General features: G+C 43.1%; 1 protein-coding gene and 1 long non-coding RNA gene across 2 annotated transcripts in view; one reads left to right on the forward strand and one right to left on the reverse strand.

Annotated features, from left to right (window-relative positions):
- The window catches only part of LOC307186255, a 70,754-nt gene that overhangs the window by 36,781 nt on the left and 7,953 nt on the right, over positions 1-26,020 (forward strand). The gene's annotated exons all lie outside the window — the stretch shown is intronic.
- Positions 1-26,020, reverse strand: part of SLC7A14 (solute carrier family 7 member 14) — a 66,737-nt gene that overhangs the window by 32,341 nt on the left and 8,376 nt on the right. The window contains exons 2-3 of the mRNA XM_079921219.1: positions 6,804-7,040; positions 4,974-5,191 (exon numbers count right to left, since the gene is read on the reverse strand). Coding sequence (XP_079777345.1) covers positions 4,974-5,191; positions 6,804-7,040 — 455 coding nt within the window. The remainder of the gene's footprint in view (positions 1-4,973; positions 5,192-6,803; positions 7,041-26,020) is intronic.

Raw genomic sequence — 26,020 nt, forward strand, 5'->3', positions numbered from 1 at the left:
ATGATTTCAGTGAAGGCACTCTAGGGGTCAGGGCTGGGAAGAAGGGAGGAAGAAATACCCTGGCCTTGTTCTCTTCTCACCTTCTGATCTGATGATACCTCCCATTGGCTAAACCCAACAGGAAGCAACCAGCAGGGGGTCTTCTGGAGCACAGAACAGAGCATGAGGGGTAGAGAATGGATCTGGGGACTGTGGGCAAATAGGGAAAAATCAGCGCACCTGCCAAGATCAAACAGACTCTGGCCTAACAAGATATAGATTAAATAAACAGATTATGTAAGAAAAGATAACACAATTAGCAAATAGGGTCACCTTTTTACCTGAGTTAGTTTGAATAAGTTCTTCTTCCTTGTAAGCAAATAATTTCTGGTAAATACAAAAGAACCACGAAATGAAACTGTGTATGGGTGTGTCTCTACCCAAATACCCACTAAAACTGCTTTCCACTTCACTCTACCCAGATCTCAGATCCGGCCTCTGTATTTACGATTAGGATACACTTCCATGCATGAAAGAATGTGTGTGGTACCTAGGGGTGAGCATCTGTGAATTAAATTGGTGGGTGAAGAGTGTGTGTGTGTGTGTGTGTGTGTGTGTGTGTGTGTGTGTGTGTGTTTCTGGGTTCATCTGTACTTTATCCTAACTTTCCTTTAATGTTTTATATAAATTAAAAAAACCAATATTGATTTTTATTTGATGACATTAATGGAAATTGTCTTCCAAAGTCCACCTGGTGTAGCTGCTCAGCCAGGCGATCCAGATGGCTCCTTCCCTCTACAGAGGTTTGTGGGGAAACAGCACGTCCCTCAGTTGCTGGCGGGCCGCTGCTTAATTAGTTGACAAAAGAATGTCATTGCTGGCCTGCTACTCAGCGTCTGGGATCCCTAAACGCTGGCCCTCGTGCCTTGCTGATATTTGAGAGGCATTAGGATGCGGCAGCTCTCTGTATTCTGCCTTGGTGTGTCTGCCAGATGTGCCTAGGAGATAATTAGGCACATTTTTATAATTCACTCTCAAGGTCACAAGACAAAACTCCAACTTTAACAGCATTTCCTTCCACCCTCATGCTCCAGATCTATTAGCAGCCTGTCCACAGCGACAGTGGAATGTGCTAATACGTTCCAACAAGTGGATTCAGATGTGGAGACATGGGAAACAGGTTTTCCTTTGTTTGGAGGCTGTCAGCATTCCCCACAAATACTTGCTCTGAACCATTTTCCTGGGAGCTATTTGTGCTGGTAGAGTGTCTTATTTGGTTAAAGAGAAACCATAAGATAGCATCGAGAACAAATAACATATAGCGAATACGCATCCAACAATGTTCAAGAGCTGAGGAATTGCAGATGGAAGCAGGGGTTCAGCTGAGGGCCAGCAGTTACTTGATATAGGGAAAAAAAGTGTTTGTTGTTCTTAAGCTCTTCAAGACCAAAGAAGCATTTGACCCAGAACCTGTAAGTGAGTAAACCATTCCTTATGCTATTTTCTTTGGAAGGAAGTGGTTGGAGCAGGGAAAGAGTAGGCTTCTGAGGGGATGGATTGCTCTTTAACTCTTTCAGAGTCCTTGAAAATTGTTTCAAGTCATGTAATGGTATCCTTATAAACCACTCTGTCCACAGTGGTTTCCTCCATCCCGTCCTACCTAAAAGGATTGAAGAAGAAAGTGGACTGGAACTCTGCACTAGTTCCTTTGTCGGGGTGGGTCAGAATTTCCTTAAGGAGTGAAGAAGTTCATGAAGCTGCCAAGTAGGCAACTCGATTTTGTTGACAATTGTCAGATGACAGTAGGGAGTGTGTTTATTCACTTGGTGGATGACATTCTCATGAGAAGGTGTCAGATCTTAAAAAATAGACTCCATATTCAGACTGGCCTTGCTGGACTGGAAAAGCAACCTGAAACCAAAGTCAAGAAAGAACAGGTCTAGGCAGTCGGCTGTGGAGGAAATGTACAACGCAGAAATCCAAGGCCAGGCAGACAGCAGAGAGGATGAGTCAGCATCATCTTCACACTGGGCTGTCCTTTGTGCTCAGATGATGTTTTTAGGCACAGCCACTAGGACATACATTTGAATTTCTTGCAGGGAATATGGATTTGCAGTGAAAAATCCAAAATCCCAGCCAAGCTTTTTTGGTGACCAATGACAAGCCTACTCCAGGTAGACGTTTGGGTTGGAGTGAGGTCAGTGGCCAAAGGTGCCAAAAAGGACAGTTGGTTTGATGCGTGCAAACCTGGGCGTAATGGAGTAAATAAGGGCTTTGGCTCATCTAGGACTGGGATTGAATTTCAGCTGTATAACAGTCTAGATCTGTGATCTTAACTTTTCTAAACTTCAGTTATTTTGATGTAAACGTGGAGATCATTGTACTTATCTTGCAAGGCTGTGGTGAAGATTAAACGAAAAGTGTGTATGAAAGAGTATGTCATAAGGAAAAAATGGTTAGGGATGGCATCCTTCCTTTCTTTTTTATGCCTTGATTTCCGATTTTCTTTTCTTGCTGTAGAAGCTAGTGAGACCTGGGATTGGGTAAATGGGAAGCCCCTAAGCCTAGCTTGCTTAGCTCCTTCCGTGATGAGGCAGCTCCTGACTGAGGAAGGATGTGGAGCCCCTGAGCAGGGAGAGGAGATGCCCCCAAAGAGAATAAAGACCCCAGAACAAAGCACAAAAGGAAGAGCTAGCTAAGAGACTGGTTCATCTTCTTCAGCATGGGCAAAGGGTATTTACACAGAAGATATTGACTATTTCCAGTCTTCACATGGGGCCTAGACTACAGTGTGTGCCGTTTAGATAAGTTCTTAGGGAGATTTTGAAAATTAAACATTATCTGAGTAATTAAGAAGAGTTTTCAAATTGCTTTGATATGATGTCTTAGTAAAAATGCACATTTGGCCTGGGCCGGCTTAACTATACCCCCATCTTAATACTCCTTCTAGCTCCAAGACCCCAAGACTTTGTGAAGGCTTAAAGAAAATGAAAATGTGACATGTCAGATTAATTACATTCTTACTTTTTTTTAAAAGACGGCTCAGAAGGGAGGGGTCATCATACATAAGGCACTCAGTGCAGTGGAAGGGACTTTGGAGCCACACACCTGGGTGGGAATTTCAGTCCTGGCACCGACTAGCTAAATGACTTTAGGCAAGTTACCCAGCTTCTCTGAGCCTTGAATTCTCTATTTGTAAGTTGGGGATAGCAGCACCTGCTTTAAAGTTTTGTTTTAAGAGTGAGATAATATTCATAGAGCAGAATGCTGGGCACCCAGCAGGTAGTGGGTAAATTCTAACTCCATCCTCCTGTCATGATCGCTGTTGCTAACCACACAATGTGCACATAAAAACATCTAAGATTTTATTCTTTTTTTGCAAACATTTGGTTGTCATTAGTTTTACCACTTGATAGATGAGAAAACCTGAAAGCACAGAAGTTAACTGTTGGCCGAAGTCTTGTAGTAGGTCCATGACCCAGTAATTTCTTACATTGTTAAGAAAATGGTGAGAACATTTTCATGTGCTATGATGAAAATGCAGTTGAGTTCTGGGAAAACATTCTTCTTTTTCATTATTACAATTTGTTGTTTTCTTATTTGATAGGAAGGGAACGATTTGTATCATAAGAAAATATAGGCTTGGGAATCCAGAATGGGGTTAACAGTGTTTCTTTGTCTCTTCTTCTGGTTTTAACCAGTTTTAGGATTTATTCACTTCAAGAGGGAGGGATGAACTCTGCAGAATTCTTACTGATAAGCAGAAGACTAGAAATCTGGCTTAAATTGCTTCCTTGCTTGTTTCTCTGCATTGAACAGCATGGCATGGTTTAGAATACACAGAAGTTATTTTGAGTGTTCTCCAAGAGCTATTTCTGGTCCCTGGACCTCTTGGAGGAAAACCAGTGTAAGCAAAATCTACAAAAGCAAAACTGGTGGAATCCTGGACTTGCTTCTGTCACTGATTCTGGGTGGGTGTGCCTCTCCCAGCCTCAGTTTATTTACCTGTTAAGTGAGGGGATGGGACCAGGTGACCTCTGTGATCCCTTCTAACTCGAAATTCTCTGATTTATATTCTACTATTTGAAAAAAAGAAGAATGAGCTGGTGAATTTTACCAATAAATCCATAAAGTAAGCATTTTTAGTCGTGCTAGAGAAAGAATCCAGGTGCGACTTAGAACTAGTACTTCTCAGTATAAAGAATTTGCCACTCGGACCTTCCCATCTTTCTTTAGCATAAACCACACCATCAGGTCACAGGGATGAGATCTGAAAATGTGCTTTTGGTCCAGCGCACTCTCTTGTCAACCCACAGACCACACCAGGTGGGCTTCTCTGCTCTCAGACCTCAGCAGAACTCTCCACCTTGGGTCAAATGTTGGGATTAGATTTGAAAACTGTTCTTTTCTTTTTCCATACCCAGGCAACACTCATGCTTTCCTCACCTGCCCACTCTCCCGGCCTCCTTTACTGCCTTGTGTATTTACGGACTGTCTGAATAGACTGTAGAGAGATTCTGTAGGACTGAGCTGTTCATGTACAGGTTATGGAGTCAGACAGTCCTGGCTTTGGGTCCTGACTTGGGCACTTACACTGTGTGCGTAATAGCAAGTCATTTGACCTCTCTGAGTGTGAGTTTTTTTCATCTGTAAGACCAGAATGTAAATATCCTCCTTGCAAGGTTATTAGGAAGGTTAAATGAGATATTATATGCAGAGCATTTAGCGTAATATTAGGTATATTGCAAGTGACCAAAACTTCAAGTCTATTATTGTTTTCCACATAAAATAGGATCTCAAATGTTTGTGAAACAAATAAATAAAAAAGAACCTCTTCTTCAGAGCATTCCAATTAAATTCAGATAAAAGGTGATGAAAAGAGTGCCATGAAGGTTATGAGACAAGCAGCATTTTCTTGAAAGTATGTCTCAGACTGTCACAGGGTGGAAGGCAGAGCGTGCAACAGGTACACTGGGATTTAGGAATGAACTCACCCCTGACCAGCCGTGGGGCAAGAACTGGCCCTCAGACCAGTATTTCCCATTGATGAAGAAGCAGCCTGCAATCATGATGAACACCCACACTGCCAGGTTCAGCACATTGAGTACGTTGTTGAAGCCCACAGAATTCTTCACCCCCAGTGCGACAATGATGGTGACGATGACTGCGATCACCAAAGCCAGAAGGTCCGGGTATGATTGTTTTCCTTTCCCTAGAGTGGAAAGACATGAGCTAATATTGTCCAGGGAGAAAAAATCCCAGGCCTACCCCGGTGCATCTGCACTCAGCTCAGAGAAAGGTGGTCAGTTTGTTACGGAGGGAGAAGGAACTGTGTGTGTGTGTGTGTGTGTGTGTGTGTGTTTGTGTGTGTGTGTTCACGTCCACTGTGGTCCACAGGTGTCTATTTGCAAATGGGAAGGTTTTGGTATATAGGTGAGGCGGCCTAATATCCTGGACCAAAAATTGGGACACATGATACGACAATTACAGCAGTGCCTATGGAACCATTGCATGAAACATCCAAAGTCAGGACTGTCCCAGGACATTCAGATGTATATATGGATCTGACATGTTATTTGAACTGTTTTATCTTCATTGTTGTTTAGTTTATAGTCCATAAATTTCTCTTTGTTAGCAAATTTAGAAATACGTGTCTTTGAAAATTATTGGAAGAAGGGTGTTCTTTCCATTTGAGTGAATGTGGTTGCGGAGAAGATGGCCGGGGAACATGCCCCGCCTTTTTTGGTCTTGTCTGTTGGCCAGTGGACTCCTGCCCTCTATAGAATGGAGACGGCACTGCCTCCGCAGTCACACTCCTGGATTTCAGCTGAACTCTTGCCTGTGACCAGCTGTGTGGCCTTGGGCAAGTGCCTCCTTTCTCCGGACCTCATCTGTAAAGTGAAAGGGCGGGCTACCTGATTTTGGAGGACACTTTCAGACCTAAGGTTCTATGAAATCATTATACCGAGAAAATGTGGTCTTCATATTTTTTATCTTCTCATGGTATCTAGGTGCTCAGCATTTTGGTCAGTTCTTCTGAGATAGGGGCACCAAAGTCAAATGACTTGCATGCAGCCCCTGAATTAGTCCCTGGAAGTTCTGGGGCAAGACCCCAAAGCCTCCTCAACTACTGTTTAGCTTCCCTTGAATGTAAAGGGATAGTCAGACATCAGGATGGAAAGTGGGTTGTAAGTGAGGCTCAGAGCCTGAAGTGTCAAGGTGTTTGTTACATGAGCTTCTGATTATTTAGTATTCACTCATTTCGGTTACTCATCCATTCTGTTTCTTTTAGAAATATATTTTCTTATTTAAAAATTAATGCCTGCTTTTTTATGAAAAATTTTTAAAATGTTCTAAGGAAACCACTGGAGAAGTTCCTTATAGTTCTTTTTCCTGTATTAGTTTTATTTTTATATAGTTATTAACATGATGCACGTCCAGTTTGTATCCTTTGTCATACAGCATCGCATCAAAAACATACTCCATGCTATTACAGCAGTCTTCCTGGTCTTCCTTTTAATTGCTAGCTCTATAGTTTATAGATTACATAAACTAGCTGCCCTAGTTTATGTAATCACTGTAGAATGTTTAAGCTGTTTCTAATGTTTTGTTATTATAAATAAGGCTGTGATGAACATCTTTTCATATAAAGCTTTTATGGAAACTAGAATAATTTCCTTAGGATAGATTCAGAGGGGGAATTACTTGGCAAAAGATGTATTAAGGCCCTGGATACATTTTGCCAAATTGCATCCTGAAAGAGGAACCCATTTATTTGGCTCAGCAAGTTTGCATGTTGGGGTTAGAGTCTGTGGCAGTCTCACCCAGGCCGTTGAGGGTCCCCACGCTGTCCGCCATCCGGCGGCTGACCGTGTGGTTGGCCAGTGAGTCAAACATGCTGCTCAGAGCGCTGGCGCCGGCCGCGGTGCCAATTAGGTACTCCAGGATCAGGTTCCAGCCGATGAAAAACGCCACAAACTCCCCGACGGTGACATAGCTGTAGGTGTAGGCCGACCCGGTGGTCTTGGGGACGCGGACTCCAAACTCTGCATAGCAGACACCTGCATGGGACACACACATGGATGATGGATTTCAGAAGATGAGCTAAACTTCTGGTGGTTAACCATCTTGGGTAGAGAATACTGGAAATCTCTGGGACCTTAGAACAAATAGGCGAAGTTTTATATAAATGAATCAATTCAAAGTTCTAATGTGTTCCAGCTTCACTTCTGGAAAACTTTTTAACCTGAATGAATGCCAGAACTAATTCTAAGGAACTATTAGAAGCTGATCCTTTTCATTAGGAAAACTCCCGGTTATTGTATGTGTCTCTGTCATTGTTCCTTAGGTGTCAGGATATCCCGAGTGAACATGGATCTAACTCATTATGACCCCACAATTGATGGCAGCAGGGTTAGGTTATACTAGCCTTCTTCTCTTTCATTTTTACCTGTTACAAAAGGTGTTCCTCATTTGAGAGTGATGCCTCAAGCGACCCTCGAAAATCCTGTACTATACTGGCGGGTGGGTGGGTGATAACAATGCAAATATAAATAACTGACTAGTTATTAACTAGGAAATTTAGCGCATACAAAAGATAATTTAATGAACACTTTTAGAGTGCCTACTGTGTGCTTGGGAAGGTGCCAAGTGCTGGGACTAAAAAAAGACAAGGCAGGGCCCTGCCTTCAAGGGGAGCTATACCAGGAAATCAGCTCACGTCGTAGGCTGTATAAGCTCAATAATCCAGAGACGTACAGGAACAAGGGGAGCAGAGATACATGTGCCTCAGCTGTTCTTGAGGTATACGGAGGAATTAACTGCACTCAGAAGGTGGAACATGAGGCAAAGACATGGTGGGGAGAGACAGTACGAAGCTTTGGGTGGAGTGGGATGTGCCTGGGGGGACTGGGAGGGTCCGAGGCTGGAGAGGCAAGCAGAAGTCATGTGTTTTCCAAAGTGGGTCAGGGCCGCCTTCCACCAGAGTCATCTGTTGAATTGTAGTTTCGGGAGATGGAGACCAGGAATCTGCATTTTAACAAGCTCCCCACTTACATTTGAGAAACACTGGTATATTGCCTCATTTTTTTGTTTTATAGAATTAGAGATCAAATTAGAAAGAGACAGGGAATACACCAAACTTCTGGAAGTTGGGAGAATATTCTACACTGTACTAGGAATTCTGGATTTGGGGCCAATGGGTGGGGTACCAAGTGGAAGGACAGACATAAGACAGCTTGGAGGAAACACACCAGGAATGGGATATAGGAGGAGGTACAAGGGAACTCAAAGTAAACTTTACTTTCAGTCCCAAATTTGTTAAGAGCCAACCTTGAGGTTCTCTCATCACAAATCAGGGAAAAGTTGTTCACTCTTTTGTGACTAAAGAGAACAAGTTTCTTCTCCTTTTTTTTTTTTTTTTGGCGGCACGCGGGCCTCTCACTGCTGTGGCCTCTCCCGTTGCAGAGCACAGGCTCCGGACGCGCAGGCTCAGCGGCCATGGCTTACGGGCCCAGCCGGTGCGTGGCATGTGGGATCTTCCCGGACCGGGGCACAAACCCATGTCCCCTGCATCGGCAGGCGGACTCTCAACCACTGCGCCACCAGGGAAGCCCTCTTCTCCTTTTGAAGGGAGTAAAATCAATGCAAGGAAGCAAAAAGAGAGATGTCAAAAACATGGACACAATGAATGATTAAATGTGATGCACTGTCTCTTTTCCTTCCACTCAGTGGCATCAGTGTCAGGGCGTCCATGTGGAAGGAGCACTGGACCAGCTGGGCTGCCCTCTTGTCTTGACTCTACCTTGGACCTGTGTACCCCTGTACGTTGTTTCCTTCCTTGTAAAGTAAAGGAATTAGGCTGGGATGCTGTCTTAAGTGTCTTTCTACTCTGACAATCTAAGATTCTATTGTTATATGGAATTTTGCTACAAAATATATTGAACATAATTTTCTTTTACATTAGTTACTGTATTGTCCTGTATTATGGAGATGCTCTCAAGGCTAGCAAAGCTGTTTGTCCCTACCTTGAATGGCCTAGGCTGCTACTTATTTTGAGTTTCTATGTCATCCCCCTTCCCTCCACTTTGTAAAATAGTTTTCATCCACTTCCTGGAGGTCAGACTGTCAGTTGTTTCTTCTTGTTGCTGTCACAAGGCTTACATGGAGCAGTCTGACCTCCTCCTATTCTAAATTGCTGCCTCCAACACCTGATGTTTAAATTGTTAGGGTGAGTCTAAAATTAAGAGGAAGTGGTGTCAGAAGGAAGGCCTGGGGAACTCTATAAGGAAAGTATAGTGTGTAAGTGCTGAGTGTGAGACCTGGTGATATTTTCTTGGATGCTTGGCGGACTTGTGTAACTTAAGTGTTCTTTTCTCCTGAAGGGAGTTGAGTTTGCACATAGAGTAGGTTTCTTTTTAAGTGCAGTGTAAGGAAGGGCTTAGGAGGTAACTAAGTTATTCTCTGTAGTGCAGGATCCACATCTTTACCCAATAATTCTTTTTCTTATGTTTATTTATTTTTTTCTTATTAGTCATCCATTTTATACACATCAGTGTATACATGTCAATCCCAATCTCCCATTCAGCACACCCCCCCACCCCCCCCACCCCCGCCACATTCCCCCCTTGGTGTCCATACGTTTGTTCTCTACATCTCTGTCTCTATTTCTGCCCTGCAAACCGGTTCATCTGTACCATTTTCTAGGTTCCACATATATGCGTTAATATACGATATTTATTTTTCTCTTTCTCACTTACTTCACTCTGTATGACAGTCTCTAGATCCATCCACATCTCTACAAATGACCCAATTTTGTTCCTTTTTATGGCTGAGTAATATTCCATTGTATATATGTAGCACATCTTCTTTATCCATTCGTCTGTCGATGGGCATTTAGGTTGCTTCCATGACCTGGCTATTGTAAATAGTGCTGCAATGAACATTGGGGTGCATATGTCTTTTTTTTTTTTTTTTTTGAGAAGGTTAGGTGGGAGGTATTCTCTAAATGTTTGATAGAATTCGCCTGTGAAGCCATCTAGTCCTGGGCTTTTGTTTGTTGGAAGACTTTTTTTTTTTTTTTAAACATCTTTATTGGAGTATAATTGCTTTACAATGGTATGTTAGTTTCAGCTTCACAACAAAATGAATCAGTTATATATACACATATGTTCCCATATCTCTTCCCGCTTGCGTCTCCCTCCCTCCCACCCTCCCTATCCCACCCCTCCAGGCGGTCACAAAGCACCGAGCTGATCTCCCTGTGCTATGCGGCTGCTTCCCACTAGCTATCTACCTTACGTTTAGTAGTGTATATATGTCCATGCCTCTTTATCGCTTTGTCACCGTTTACCCTTCCCCCTCCCCATAGCCTCAAGTCCATTCTCTAGTAAGTCTGTGTCTTTATTCCTGTTTCACCCCTAGGTTTTTCATGACATTTTTTTTTTCTTAAATTCCATATATATGTGTTAGCATACGGTATTTGTCTCTCTCTTTCTGACTTACTTCACTCTGTATGACAGACTCTAGGTCTATCCACCTCATTACAAATAGCTCAATTTCATCTCTTTTTATGGCTGAGTAATATTCCATTGTATATATGTGCCACATCTTCTTTATCCATTCATCCGATGATGGACACTTAGGTTGTTTCCATCTCTGGGCTATTGTAAATAGAGCTGCAATGAACATTTTGGTACATGACTCTTTTTGAATTATGGTTTTCTCAGGGTATATGCCCAGTAGTGGGATTGCTGGGTCATATGGTAATTCTATTTTTAGTTCTTTAAGGAACCTCCATGCTGTTCTCCATAGTGGCTGTATCAATTTACATTCCCACCAACAGTGCAAGAGGGTTCCCTTTTCTCCACACCCTCTCCAGCATTTGTTGTTTGTAGATTTTCCGATGATGCCCATTCTAACTGGTGTGAGGTGATACCTCATTGTAGTTTTGATTTGCATTCCTCTAATAATTAGTGATGTTTAGCAGCTTTTCATGTGCCTCTTGGCCATCTGTATGTCTTCTTTGGAGACATGTCTGTTTAGGTCTTCTGCCCATTTTTGGATTGGGTTGTTTGCTTTTTTAATATTGAGCTGCATGAGCTGTTTATATATTTTGGAGATTAATTCTTTGTCCATTGATTCATTTGCAAATATTTTCTCCCATTCTGAGGGTTGTCTTTTCGTCTTGTTTGCAGTTTCCTTTGCTTTGCAAAAGCTTTTAAATTTCATTAGGTCCCATTTGTTTATTTTTGTTTTTATTTCCATTACTCTAGGAGGTGGATCAAAAAATATCTTGCTGTGATTTATGTCAAAGGGTGTTCTTCCTATGTCTTCCTCTAATAGTTTTATAGTGCCCAGTCTTACATTTAGGTCTCTAATCCATTTTGAGTTTATTTTTGTGTATGGTGTTAGGGAGTGTTCTAATTTCATTCTTTTACATGTAGCCCTCCAGTTTTCCCAGCACAACTTATTGAAGAGACTGTCTTTTCTCCATTGTATATCCTTGCCTCCTTTGTCATAGATTAGTTGACCATAGGTGCATGGGTTTATCTCTGGGCTTTCTATCCTGTTCCATTGATCTATATTTCTGTTTTTGTGCCAGTACCATATTGTCTTGATTACTGTAGCTCTGTAGTATAGTCTGAAGTCAGGGAGTCTGATTCCTCCCGCTCCGTTTTTTTTCCCTCAAGACTGCTTTGGCTATTCGGGGTCTTTTGTGTCTCCATACAAATTTTAAGATTTTTTGTTCTAGTTCCATAAAAAATGCCATTGGTAATTTGATAGGGATTGCATTGACTCTGTAGATTGCTTTGGGTAGTATAGTCAGTTCACAATATTGATTCTTCCAATCCAAAAACATGGTATATCTCTCCATTTGTTGGTATCATCTTTAATTTCTTTCACCAGTGTCCTATAGTTTTCTGCATACAGGTCTTTTGTCTCCCTAGGTAGGTTTATTCCTAGGTATTTTATTTTGGTTTTAGTGGTAAATGGGAGTGTTTCCTTGATTTCTCTTTCTGAGTTTTCATTGTTAGTGTATAGGAATGCAAGTGATTTCTGTGCATTAATTTTGTATCCTGAAACTTTACCATATTCATTGATTAGCTCTAGTAGTTTTCTGGTGACATCTTTAGGATTCTCTATGTATAGTATCATGTGATCTGCAAACAGTGACAGTTTTACTTCTTCTTTTCCAATTTGTATTCCTTTTATTTCTTTTTCTTCTCTGATTGCTGTGGCTAGGACTTCCAAAACTATGTTGAATAACGGTGGTGAGAGTGAACAGCCTTGTCTTGTTCCTGATCTTAGAGGAAATGCTTTCAGTTTTTCACCATTGAGAATGATGTTTGCTGTGGGTTTGTTGTATATGGCCTTTATTATGTTGAAGTAGGTTCCTTCTATGCCCACTGTCTGGAGAGTGTTTATCATAAATCGGTGTTGAATTTTGTCGAAAGCTTTTTCTGCATCTATTGAGATCATATGGTTTTTATTCTTCAATTTGTTAATATGGTGTATCACATTGTTTGATTTGCGTATATTGAAGAATCCTTGCATCTCTGGGATAAATCCCACTTGATCATGGTGTATGATCCTTTTAATGTGTTGTTGGATTCTGTTTGATAGTAGTTTGTTGAGGATTTTTGCATCTATATTCATCAGTGATATTGGTCTGTAATTTTCTTTTTTTGTAGTATCTTTGTCTTGTTTTGGTATCAGGGTGATGGTGGCCTCACAGAATGAGTTTGGGAGTGTTCCTTCCGCCGCAATTTTTTGGAAGAGTTTGAGAAGGATGGGTGTTAGCTCTTCTCTAAATGTTTGATAGAATTCACCTGTGAAGCCATCTGATCCTGGACTTTTGTTTGTTAGAAGATTTTCAATCACGGTTTCAATTTCATTACTTGTGATTGGTCTGTTCATATTTTCTGTTTCTTCCTGGTTCAGTCTTGGAAGGTTGTAGTTTTCTAAGAATTTGTCCATTTCTTCCAGGTTGTCCATTTTATTGGCACAGAGTTGCTTGTAGTAGTCTCTTAGGATGCTTTATATTTCTGTGGTGTCTGTTGTCACTTCTCCTTTTTCATTTCTAATTTTATTGATTTGAGTCCTCTCCCTCTTTTTCTTGACGAGTCTGGCTAATGGTTTATCAATTTTGTTTGTCTTCTCAAAGAACCAGCTTTTAGTTTTATTGTTCTTGCTATTGTTTTCTTTGTTTCTATTTCATTTATTTCTGCTGTGATCTTTATGATTTCTTTCCTTCTACTAACTTTGGGTTTTGTTTGTTCTTCTTTCTCTAGTTCCTTTAGGTGTAAGGTTAGATTGTTTATTTGAGATTTTTCTTGTTTCTTGAGGTAGACTTTTATAGCTATAAACTTCCCTCTTAGAACTGCTTTTGCTGCATGTCATAGGTTTTGGATCATCATGTTTTCATTGTCATTTGTCTCTAGGTATTTTTTGATTTCTTCTCTGATTTCTTCAGTGATGTCTTGGTTATTTAGTAACGTGTTGTTTAGCCTCCACGTGCTTGCGTTTTTTACAGTTTTTTCCCTGTAATTGATTTCTAATCTCATAGCGTTTTGGTCAGAAAAGATGATTGATATGATTTCAATTTTCTTATATTTACTGTGGCTTGATTTGTGACCCAAGATGTGATCTGTTCTGGAGAATGTTCTGTGTGCACTTGAGAAGAAAGTATAATCTGCTGTTTTGGATGGAATGTCCTATAAATAGCAATTAAACCTATCTGGTCTATTGTGTCATTTAAAGCTTGTGTTTCCTTATTAATTTTCTCTCTGGATGATTTCCATTGGTGTAAGTGAGGTGTTAAAGTCCCCCACTATTATTGTGTTACTGTTGATTTCCTCTTTTATAGCTGTTAGCAGTTGCCTTCTGTATTGAGATGCTCCTATGTTGGATGCATATATATTTATAATTGTTATATCTTCTTCCTGGATTGATCCCTTGATCATTACGTAGTGTCCTTCCTTGTCTCTTGTAACATTCTTTATTTTAAAGTCTATTTTATTGGATAGGAGAATTGCTACTCCAGCTTTCTTTTGATTTCCATTTGCATGGAATATCTTTTTCCATCCCTTCACTTTCAGTCTGTATGTGTCCCTAGGTCTGAAATGGGTCTCTGTAGACAGCATATATATGGGTCTTGTTTTTGTATCCATCCAGCAAGCCTGTGTCTTTTGGTTGGAGCATTTAATCTCTTCACGTTTAAGGTAATTATCGATATGTATGTTCCTATTACCATTTTCTTAATTTGGGTTATTTTTTTTTGTAGGTCCTTTTCTTCTCTTGTGTTTCCCACTTAGAGAAGTTCCTTTAGCATTTGTTGTAGAGCTGGTTTGGTGGTGCTGAATTCTCTTAGCTTTTGCTTGTCTGTAAAGCTTTTGATTTCTCCATCAAATCTGAATGAGATCCTTGCTGGATAGAGTAATCTTGGTTGTAGGTTCTTCCCTTTCATCACTTTAAGCATATCATGTCAATCTCTTCTGGTTTGTAGAGCTTCTGCTGAGAAATCAGCTGTTAACCTTATGGGAGTTCCCTTGTATGTTATTTGTCGTTTTTCCCTTGCTGCTTTCAATAATTTTTCTTTGTCTTTAATTTTTGCCAGTTTGATTACTATGTGTCTCGACATGTTTCTCTTTGGGTTTATCCTGTATGGGACTCTCTGCGCTTCCTGGACTTGGGTGGCTATTTCCTTTCCCATGTTAGGGAAGTTTTTGACTATAATGTTTTCAAATATTTTCTCGGGTCCTTTCTCTCTCTCTTCTCCTTCTGGGACCCCTATAATGTGAATGTTGTTGTGTTTAATGTTATCCCAGAGGTCTCTTAGGCTGTCTTCATTTCTTTTCATTCTTTTTTCTTTATTCTGTTCTGCAGCAGTGAATTCCACCATTCTGTCTTCCAGGTCACTTATCTGTTCTTCTGCCTGAGTTATTCTGCAGTTGATTCCTTCTAGTGTATTTTTCTTTTCAGTTATTGTATTGTTCATCTCTGTTTGTTTCTTTTTTAATTCTTCTAGATCTTTGTTAAAGAATTCTTGCATCTTCTCAATCTTTGCCTCCATTCTTTTTCCGAGGTCCTGGATCATCTTCACTATCATTATTCTGAATTCTTTTTCTGGAACGTTGCCTACTTCCATTTCATTTAGTTCTTTTTCTGGGGTTTTATCTTGTCCCTTCATCTGGTACATAGCCCTCTGCCTTTTCATTTTGTCTATCTTTCTGTGAATGTGATTTTTGTTCCACAGGCTACAGGATTGTAGTTCTCCTTGCTTCTGCTGTCTGCCCTCTGGTGGATGAGGCTATCTAAGAAGCTTGTGCAAGTTTCCTTGGGAGGGACTTGTGGTGGGTAGAGCTGGCTGTTGCTCTGGTGGGCAGAGCTCAGTAAAACTTTAATCCGCTTGTCTGCTGATCGGTGGGGCTGGGTTCCCTCCCTGTTGTTTGTTTGGCCTGAGGCGACCCAACACTGGAGTCTACCCGGGCTCTCTGGTGGGGCTAATGGCAGACTCTGGGAGGGCTCATGGCAAGCAGTACTTCCCAGAACTTCTGCTGCCAGTGTCCTTGTCCCTTGGTGAGCCACAGCTGCCCCCTGCCTCTGCAGGAGACCCTCCAACACTAGCAGGTAGGTCTGGTTCAGTCTCCTTTGGGGTCACTGCTCCTTCCTCTGGGTCCCGATATGCACACTACTTTGTGTGTGCCCTCCAAGAGTAGAGTCTCTGTTTGCACCAGTCCTGCCGAAGTCCCACAGTCAAATCCCACTAGCCTTCAAAGTCTGATTCTCTAGGAATTCCTCCTCCCGTTGCCAGGCCCCCAGGTTGGGAAGCCTGACGTGTGGCTCAGAACCTTCACTCCAGTGGGTGGACTTCTGTGGTATAAGTGTTCTCCAGTTTGTGAGTCACCCACCCGGCGGTTATGGGATTTCATTTTATTGTGATAGTGCCCCTCCTACTGTCTCACTGCAGCTTCTCCTTTGTCTTTGCATGTAGGGTATCTTCTCTGGTGAGTTCCAGTGTCTTCCTGTCGATGATTGTTCAGCAGTTAGTTGTGATTCCGTTGTTCTCGATAGAGGGAGTGAGAGCATGGTCTTCTACTTTGCCATCTTGAACCGATCTCTGTATACCTAATAATTCTTATATTCTATGGGCTTCTTCTCTCCATCCTTCTTTACCACCTGATAATGTACAAGGCTTATAAGTAGAATTTGTGCAAGGAATGCTTTTGAAATGGGCATCAGTTTGATTGCAAATTAATTTGGAGAGCCAGTATTATGAAGTTTGGGTAGTCAAAGTTCTCTCCTTAATATTTGATCTGACAAATTAAATTAAAAAGCATCCAATTCACCATCAGAACCCACTGACCAAGGGTAATTAGCAAAGAGTCAAGTCTTCTTTAGGTCTTGTGAAGGGACCCGCCCCTTGATCTCCTGGATTGGAGGAAGAGGCCCTATGCTGTGCACGGTGCAGGAACATATAGAATCTTAGTCACTCATTTCCCCAAACCTGATTGGATCCTGATGACTAGAGTTTGGGGAGAACAGTGGGACAATCAATTAGCCACTAACCATGTAAGACAATTTCTGCTACCATAAATCATTCTTTGGGACACATTCTCATTTTGAACACATTGTGAGGGGTTTTATTTTTGAAACCTTCTGATTTATTTGAAGGTTCTCGATCAGTCCCTTTGTGAGTACCCCAAATGTGTGATTTGAGGTTCAGAAAAGTTTGGTTCCTTTCAGTGTGAATTTCTTTTTAACTCCAAGAGTCTATGGTCCTATCATATATAGGTATAATAGGCCAGGCTTTAGTTAGATACTCCCAGGGAGCCTACGAACAATATTGAACTTTCTAAACTTGTACCTAAGACAGCGCTGCCCAAGTGTTAAGATGATCACTACATGTTCCTCCCTGTCTAATGTCATCCTGTCATTCACAGCCTGCCCACCCTGGTTCTTTAGTACCTTCTCAGGACCAGGAAGCAAAGATTCTCCACCCTAAGAGGGTGTAAAGGAGAGAGATCCCGCTGGCGGTAGGTGAAAGGTAGAGAAGGGTTTCTCCACTCGAGAAATACATTTCCCTCTTCCTTCCACCAAAGAAAGCCATCAGACAAATAAGTACTTTTTAAAAGTGTACTTGGGCCTGGGAAGATTAAATCTAGTGGTTATTTACACCTGAACACCAATTACTCTACTCAGATAAAGAGAGGTTTTCCCATTACCATGTAGTTTAACATATTGACTAATTCCCTAACCTACTTATCAGTGTATTTACTGATTTCCTGAATAACTTCGGACTTCCTAAATTTCCTTCCTTTAGTGCCTACTAAATCAGGCGCTGTGGTGAGTATCAGAGACTTAAACGGGAAGTAAGGCAGGTCTCCTGACGTTGAAGCGTCTATATTCTAATCGGGAAAGCGCTTAATAACCGGAAGATTCCACGCGGCTGGTATGTAACTTTGTAGGGTATTTATGAGGTGCTCTGGGAGCCCCGTGGGGCGAGTGTGGTTCTGAGGGAGCATGGTTCTCTGGTTGCCGGGGAAGAGGGGAAATGAAGTGGGGAGGCTATTGAGTTGCATCTTGAAGGGTGAGCTGGGCTTTCCCAGGCAGAACAAAATAGGAAAGGGGGGTCTCAGGCAGATGAAAGGACACAGCTGGAATGACGTATAGGCTGCTTTGGGAATTGAAGATGATGAGTCTGCAGAGATGGACTGGGGTCAAGTGTTGAGGGAGCAGGACCTGGTTAATACGTTGGGGGAATCTAGCAGAAAAGGACCGTATGGTTCATCTACTATAGTCGTAAAGCTTTCTCTTGGTTGTAAAACCCAGTCTGCCCACAAAGTCTTATTTGAGAGCTTAATACATAAATAAGTGAAAGGTGCTCTGTCTGAGGAGAGAGTAGGAGACCTGAGGCTGGTCTGCCCGGGATCTCCCGCATCCCACGCCTCCCCAGAGCTTTTGACTATCCTCTGAGGACCCACAGGCTGTTCTGAGCGCGGGGTGGGGGAGGGGTATCAGCTGCTCATCTGGGTGGTTTTCTTACTTGATAGAGGATGCAGCCGAGCCCCAGACCTGAAGCTGCATATTCAGGTAATGACAGAGCAGGGGCTAGAATGGAAGTCTCCTGATAGCCAGTTCTAGGAGCTTTCCAATTCATTCATTCATTTATCTGAAACATTTATAAGGTGCCATCTTGATGCATCTACGTTAGATTTTAGGGACTTAAAGGTGAATAGGAAGAATACAGTTCCTTTTCCGTGGGTCTTATAGTCTAGTGGCGAGGACAGACCAGAAGAGCAACAATTACAAGAAAACAAGAAAGGAGATATTAGTTGTAGGGAGTGGGGGAAAGTGCATGGGCTGCTTTAAAGAACTGCGACCCTGAGTTCTGAAGTGAGGTGTTCAGAGAGCCAGAAGGACTGTCCATAGAGAACAGGGCGTCAGGAGGTACGAGAAGGAGTGGAGAGGAGCGTCTAGGAAAACAATTAGCCAGCTCTGCAGTTTCATACAGGTCTCTGGGATCAGTCCCAGCCTGTGTGTTGCTCAGAGGAGCCTGCCTGGGGTCACTGGCCACAGGCCACAGATAACAGGCCTGATTGGTTGTTTTGAACGTGTTGTATCGGTCAGCGATGCCTTGTCCATGAAGTCAGTTCCTCCTGAGTGCCAATTATCCTCTGTCTCATAGACCCAGGAAGGAATCAGCTGTTGGATGACGCCAGTGCAACTCACCACTTAGACCCAAACATGTCTTTAAGGAAGTCCTCACCAAAGACGGCATTTTGCTGAGATCATTGTTACCCATTTCCTTCTCATTTTCTTAGTCTTCTTAAAATATCTCTGTTCCATTAATCAATTCACAGCAGGGCTATACGTGTTGTGTATACTGATATGGTTGCTAGTACTGCTAGTAGGTTGGGAGTGGGGTATAAGGAGAAATCACAGGACCCTAGAGAGAAGTAGAGTGTGAGTTCTCTTGGAAACATTTGTGTTCTCTGCAGCACTGAATTCCAGATGGTGGTAATGAAGTATCCCCATCATCACTGTCCCCCTTGAGAAGCACGTTGCTGGATTCTGAGAAACATCTATTCAGCCCCCTGCGACCCTGCACCAATGTCCTCTTCCCAATGCTCTTGATCAGCCAAGAAAATTGTGGGTTTCTTTTTCAGGGAGTAATCCATCAGGCTCTCTCTCCCTCCCACTTCGACCGTCTCTTCTACCTGAGTAACCTTGGTCACTCCATCACCTGTCAGTGAAGCCCAGGCAATGTTTACAAATGCATCTGGAAGAAAAGCAGTCTGTCTGGGGACGCCATAATTTTTCTGCCAAAGCGGGTCCCAGGTGGACAGTAAGAGCCTGTGTTTAGGGAATGGGTGGCATCTTCAATCAGGGTGTGTGTGACACTATTACTTACTGAACCTGACAGGCCTCCAATTAAAGTTGGGTAGGAAGCAGAGAACTGGAAAGTTCCCCAACCTGCTGCACCAATATATCAGCATATAAACAGGAAGGAAAGAAGCTGTCCTCATAGTCAGAGAAGTGACTTCCAAAATAGGTCAAGGAAGTTTATTAGTTTACTTATGAAATAAGACCAGACTATGTGTTTACTCTCTTGTCTAGATCTCCCGTTTGAAAATATTTTAGAGGTTATTGGAAGGTACAGTTTTCATAACATGGTGAATTCCAGTGTCATATTGTCTGGTCATGCTATTGTTAATATCATCCTTAGTGTACATTAATTGTATTGCTTTATCAGTGATAATGAAGATGGTAATAATAATAATAAAGATCATATGGTTGCTTTCAACTGAAAAATTCACAGGGTTAGCTTTTCCTGAGTCCATCTTCTGGCCCAGATTGGTCCCTCTTCATTGCTGAGATGGCAGGTGGGCTAGAACTGCCCTTTTTTCTGCTCATAACATTTTTATGTAGGTGACCTTGGGTTACCATCAAAGAGAGCCTTGCAGGGGAAAAGATGTTACAAAAGGGAAAGACACATGTGTTGGAGCATCTACCTATGGTAGGCCCATTGTACATGGTTCCTCATCTGATGCCCAGGTAAGCTGCATGGGAATGTTGGGGCCTCCATCAGCAGCCCCTCTTTGCTTTAGGAGAAGCCGTGAGGTGTCATAGAAGAGACACAGCCTCTGGAGAGAGACCCAGAGAGTGCTTATAACAATTAAATGAGATAATGCACACAGATCATTTTGCCCAGTGCATCACACAAAGTGAGTGCTTGGTAAATGGCAACTAGAACTATTACTAACTGTGGCTTTGAGCAACTCACCCAATTCACTGACCCTTAGTTTCTCCATCTGGAAACTGGTGATGGTGATGCCTACTGTGCAGGTTGTCACGGGCAGGCACTCCTCCAGTGGGAGTTATGGCTGTTACTACAGTTGAGGAAAAGGATATCAGAGAGCTTTACTTAGCAGTAGCTTCTGGAGTGTCTGTGCAGGAGCCTTTGCCTCGTAGATGGGATAAAAGAGATTAGAAACAAGTATTGTTGGCTGATGGTTTTAGAGACTCAGCATTGGCAGAGAAGTCATCTAGAATCTGGACCAAGCCCTATGTGTGCTTGATTCACTTCTAAGTCAAGACCTGGAAAATTTTCTTTTTAGGTTCTTAATCTTTAATCTAGAAACATCTGTTCTTTTCCACAAATCCTGTTAGAAATTGTGAGGGTGAAGAGAAAGTTCCCAGTTTCTTGTTCAACCTTTCTTTATGAGACCTACTGCCCCTCGTCCAGATGACTCTAATGACTGAGCCATAAAGGCTTTGTGCGGAAAGGCAAGGAGGGCAGGCACTGAAGTGACAGCCAGTCAAAGATTTTCCAGCTCATCTCTCCAGGAGTAGGCAGTGCCCCCGCTGACAGAGATGACAGTCCTAAGAAGCTTCTGTGAGGGGACCAGGCCATCACCCCCTTGCCCTGAGAATTTAGTGGGCAGGACTAAAAGAGAGTGCTAAGAGAACACACCTGAGCCCTTCCGTGGCCTCCTCAGCCCATCTGACAATCACGTGGGACCAGGTTCCCCCAGGACAGGCTGCGTTCTTGGCAGATGCCCAGGAGGGTGAGACCCAGAGAATCTCTCGTGGGCCTGGATCTGCTCTCAGTGGAGCACCTTCCCAGAGACATGAGAAACCCCTCCGAAGAGGGGTGCCATCTTGACTTTTTTCCAAAGTGGGCCACATGCAGAGAGGGAGGACCAGAGACTCAGGACTCAGGAAGTTGTTAGAGAGAATCTTCTGGGTGTGGGCATTTGGTTACAGCTCCTAATTCTTTCTAGTATATTCTCCCTCCTGGGGTACAAACACATACCACTTTCACCTTCCTCCCTCTCCTTCACCCTTTCTACTCTCCAGCCCACAAACTCTAGAAGAATTTGGCCTTCTGTAGGGCATAAGTATGAAGTTTGTATTTTAAGGAGTGAGTGTTGCTGCCTGCTGGTCCATGAGGATGGAAGGATGGAGTGCATGGTAAACAGTACTGGGGCACAGCTGACCAGGATCTGGGGTAACTGTTTTTCCTAGATTCTCACCTAGATGGTCCTAATGGATTGCTTCCAACTGGACAGCCCCTACCAAATGCAATAGCAATGGTGGGATTTTAGCTGACTTTTCTACAGGACAACTCCAGTGAATGGAACAGTGAATCGCTTGGATATGTTGGTGGCTTCTTGACAGAGGCATGCCCTCCAAGGAAAACACTGAGTGCTTTTGACATGATTTATTGTGTCGAGTGCTCTCATAATTAAAACATGCTTAGAGGTGTTTGCAAAGGAGCAGGCATTTATATCTATGTTTTATACGTAAGAGAAATTCATTGCATTGTTTATTTTCTTTAAAAAGCCTCAGAAATTATAAACTGGGGTATTTGTAAATAAAGTCTCAAAATAACCAAGGACTATTGAATTTATTACAGAATAGGAAATTCCTGAAGAGTTGATAGGATATAAAGATATATTTATGTGTGCATGCGTATACATACATATTTATGTAAATGTATACATATATTTATATGTTTTCAACTACTTTGCAAGGGACTTTGAGGACCAGGTCTATGTAAATGGCCAGTGGTGAAGTAGAGTATGAAATGTTTGTGATGCGTGCTAGCAAATCATTGCTTTTCACGCACATACAGCTACCCGTGGACACTCAATAAAGCACAGGCACAGACTGTGTCTAGGATGAATGCATTTCTTGGGTTGTTAAATCAAAGTTTCACTGTACTGCTTGCTGTTCTGTCTTCTCCATGCCAGCTCTACCCTTTGTATTACGGTGTTTGTCTATGCTGTACCCCAGAAATTGGCAGCTCCGATCCTCAGCCTGTCAACTGGAAAGGCCGTTTATCAGCGTCCCTGCAGCTTGGGCTGCCAGTGCTTACACCTTCTTCAGTTCCATGTGGAAGAATATATTCTTCCTTCAGTTTCACTCCTCCACCTCTGCCTACATTTTTCTTTCTCCATTATTGCTTTTGATCTCTCCATCTCCATCTGATTGTAGCCATTTAACAAAGTTCTGCCCTTTGTTCTTTTCTCTTCATACCCCCTTTGCTTGGGTGATCTCACCCCCTTGCCAGGGCTGGTGGAATTTGCCGGGGTCGGGGCAGTGACCTCCCTGATTCACTCGGCTGGCCATGGGCCCTTAGCACCAGCCTCTGTGACCCGGCAGTGTGAGGAGGGGCACCGAGTGGGGCAGGGTGTTCAGAGCTGATGGCTGGCACATGCGGAGCTCTTGAGCTGCTGTGCCCAGCCAGTTAGACTCTGCACGTAGTCTGCCTTTCCCCAGAGCCCTAAGGGCAGGAGCTGGTGCTAGGAGTAACTCCTCTATGAGTTTCCATGAGCGCTCCTGTCTCAGGTGCTTATCCTTGCTTGTTGTTCCTGACTCACCTCTAGCCCCTGTTTTAGTGCACAGAATGGAGGCTGCTTAAATATCACTTGTTCAGAGAGAGAGAGCACTTCGCACTGGTACCCTGTTTAGTTTCCATGGAGCCCTCACCACAATCTGTAATTCTCTTATGCACTTATTTACTTGTTTTCTGAGGCACAGCTTTTTTGTATGTTTTGCAGCACAGCTTGTTTGAAGGGGACTGTCCCTGTAGAGATGAGAGTTCCTCTTGGGCAAATACCTTCAGGAACAAAAGTATGCTTTTTGCCCAAGGTTTATCTGGAGAAAGGCTGAGTAGGAGGCGGGTCTGAGTCTTTTACCAGGTGTGCGCTGAGGGGCTTCAGAATCTGAACCAAGGCCTGCTCATTTGCACTAAGAACGAACCTAGCCTTGTTAGGTTGGAGATCTGGCCAGCAGTAGTGGTAGTAGGGATAAAAATAAGAGCAAACATTACTAAACATTTACTGTGTGCACCAGCTCTACTGAGCACTTTACATACTCGATCTTAATCTCACAAGATAGAAAGGATGCTGAGGCCATCATTATTCCATTTACAGAGAATGAGTCCAGGATCTAGACAGGTTCTCAGGACTTCCCAATATTTTCCACTTGACAGAATACACCTAGAAAATGACGTTTGTACGGATGTGGGAAGGAGGTCATGCGTAACGGGACGAGGCTGTTCACAGGTAGCAGTGAGTAGCCTTGGGCCTCTCCCACCTCCTGCTGCCCTGAGGGCTGAGGGAGCAATACCTTGGCACACCTATAATTTTTGGCAACCTGCTTGGGAAGCTCTAGGTTAAGTACATTTTTCAAGTTGCACAAGTAGTAAATGGCTGAGCAGGGCTTGAAGTGAGCTAGATCAGCTCTGGGACTAATTGCTCTGATGCTTCCTGGTGCTCCTCTGCTACGTGGTGTTGGGATGTGTGTGTGGGGAGTTGAGGCATTGGACGTTTCTTGACAAATCTTTCCGCTCCCTAAGTTCTCTTTTTCACCCTAACTCACACAGGCAATCTAATCTGAACTCTTCATTGTGCATAGGAGGAAATTGAGGTCGAGAGACGTGAATGACTTGTTCCAGGGTCCTGAGCTGCTGAGGGACAGAGCTGGAACTAGATCCCAGGTGTCCTGACTCCTGACCCAGGCCCTTTGTCTCTTGCAGCTCTCATGACTATTTCACGTGTGCCTGTCTTGCTTCTTTGCATCGATTGATGTCAAGCCCTTTGTCTCGGAGTTCTTTCCTGTCTTCTGCGGCACCCTGCCACGCTGAGCCCAGAGCCGGCGGCCAGTCCCTCTCACAGCCGTGCTAGGGGCTCTCGGTATGCACTGTCTGCCCCAGCAAGTGCTGGAGAAGATGTCAAAGAAACCCAGTTTCTCCTGTGTGTGCTGGAGGAAACTCATTTTCACAATCAGCAATTTGAGAAACTTGCATATTTCTATTAAATTGTGCTCACCTTTTCTGAACTGGTAACTGACATCCTTCCTACAGGGCTGTCAATCCAGCCCCACATAGAAGAGCTACATGCACTTCACAACATCCTTCTCACGGCTGACAGGTGACAGAAAGCCGCTGAGCTTAGAAGTCATTTTCATGACCTGGGTTACAGAAGTTTTGAGCTAGAAAAGTGCTCTCCTAATCAATGGAATAGAATGAGCTACAGGCTCTTTTGAAACCCTAATAAGAATGAGGGTTTCCTTGATTCGCTCGATTCTCTCTGGCGAGTTTTTAAATTTTTTGAGGGGGTGTGTCTGCATGGAGCAACATGGTGGTAACAGTCTCTGGAGCAGGCAGAATCAAATTTAGACTTGCCTTTTGCCGCTGACTGCTTCGTTGCCCCGGACAAGTCACCCATCCCCCGCAAGCCTCAGTTTTGTCATCTGCAAAATGGATCTGACAGTGGTACTTATTTTGTAGGATTTGTTGAGAAGATTGTGCAACTGGTGTTCAGCTAGTGCCAGGCATGTTATCGGTGCTCCGTGGCTTAGCTATTATGATCGGGCATACTACAGGAAAGCTACTATCACCTACCAGGGAGGCTGAGAGGACTAAGTGAGGTAGTAATATGCATGGTGCCCAGGGCACAGAATTTGCCTAATGATAATAAAAACAATAGTAATAATAATAGAAATGACTAACATTTACTGAGTGTTTACTAACTTCTGTCTTAGAGACTTTAAAACATCAGGGGCAGCTGCTATCATTATTAAGATTTCAAACTACAGCTGTGTATTTAGACAGTATTTTGGAGAGCTAGTCTTCAATAAGCTTGGAGACTGCCCTGAATTTGTTCATCTTTGCATTTCCTCTCTACCCTCTCACCCACTTTGCATTTCTGCCTCTCCCAGCCCCCAGTGTGGTTAAGAGCAGTTCTCAGATATGTTTGGGGGAACAAATAAATGCAAGTTTGTGGAATGAATGAGTGATCTTAGGTCATTGAAAATAGGTTGCAGAAGGGCCAACCCTTCTGGTGGTCACCTCTCAGGTCTGGCTTCAATTTGGGGAGGGGAAAATGGTCTGTTCTGAAAAACAAAACAAAGAAACTCACTAGGCTATCTAAATAGATCCTAAATATTTAGCGATCTTCCTCGGCATGAAAATCCAACCCGAGATGAACACTGGAACGAGGAGACTCTGCTTAAACTTTGCGAAGGTCTGCAGAACGAGCCCAGGGAGGCGGTTGGAAGCCTCGTCTATGGGAAAGAGCTCTGTTCCCCTTACCGCCTCTCCAGGGATTCAGTTACCAGGGTTCACCTAATGTTGGTTGAGAAGATGCTAAAGAACAAGTGAGGGTGGCAGGAAATACAATGATCAACCCTAGTGCTGAACCATAAGCTTAGAGTGCCAAGAAACGTACTACTCGGTGTGACGGGCCTTTATTGCCTTTTAGACCGTTTCATCCATTGCAATTTATTAATCCCCATCTAATGCGAAAAGTGTTTTGCTTTAAAGATATCAGAGGCAGCTTGCTGAAATGGAGGACCGTGCGTTTTGGAGTCCTGCAATCTTAGATTTGAGTTCTGGCTCTGCCAGTAGATATCTGCCTGCTTCTCAGGAAGTTACTTTAACCTCTGACCCCCTGGCTTCTCATCTGAGGGCAGAACTAAAATCACCCCTCCCTGCACTGGCTTGGTGGGGATGGAGAGGAGGCGCTAC

Source organism: Stenella coeruleoalba (assembly GCF_951394435.1).
Source record: "Stenella coeruleoalba genome assembly, chromosome: 5".
In the NCBI taxonomy this organism is placed as follows: Eukaryota; Metazoa; Chordata; class Mammalia; order Artiodactyla; family Delphinidae; genus Stenella; species Stenella coeruleoalba.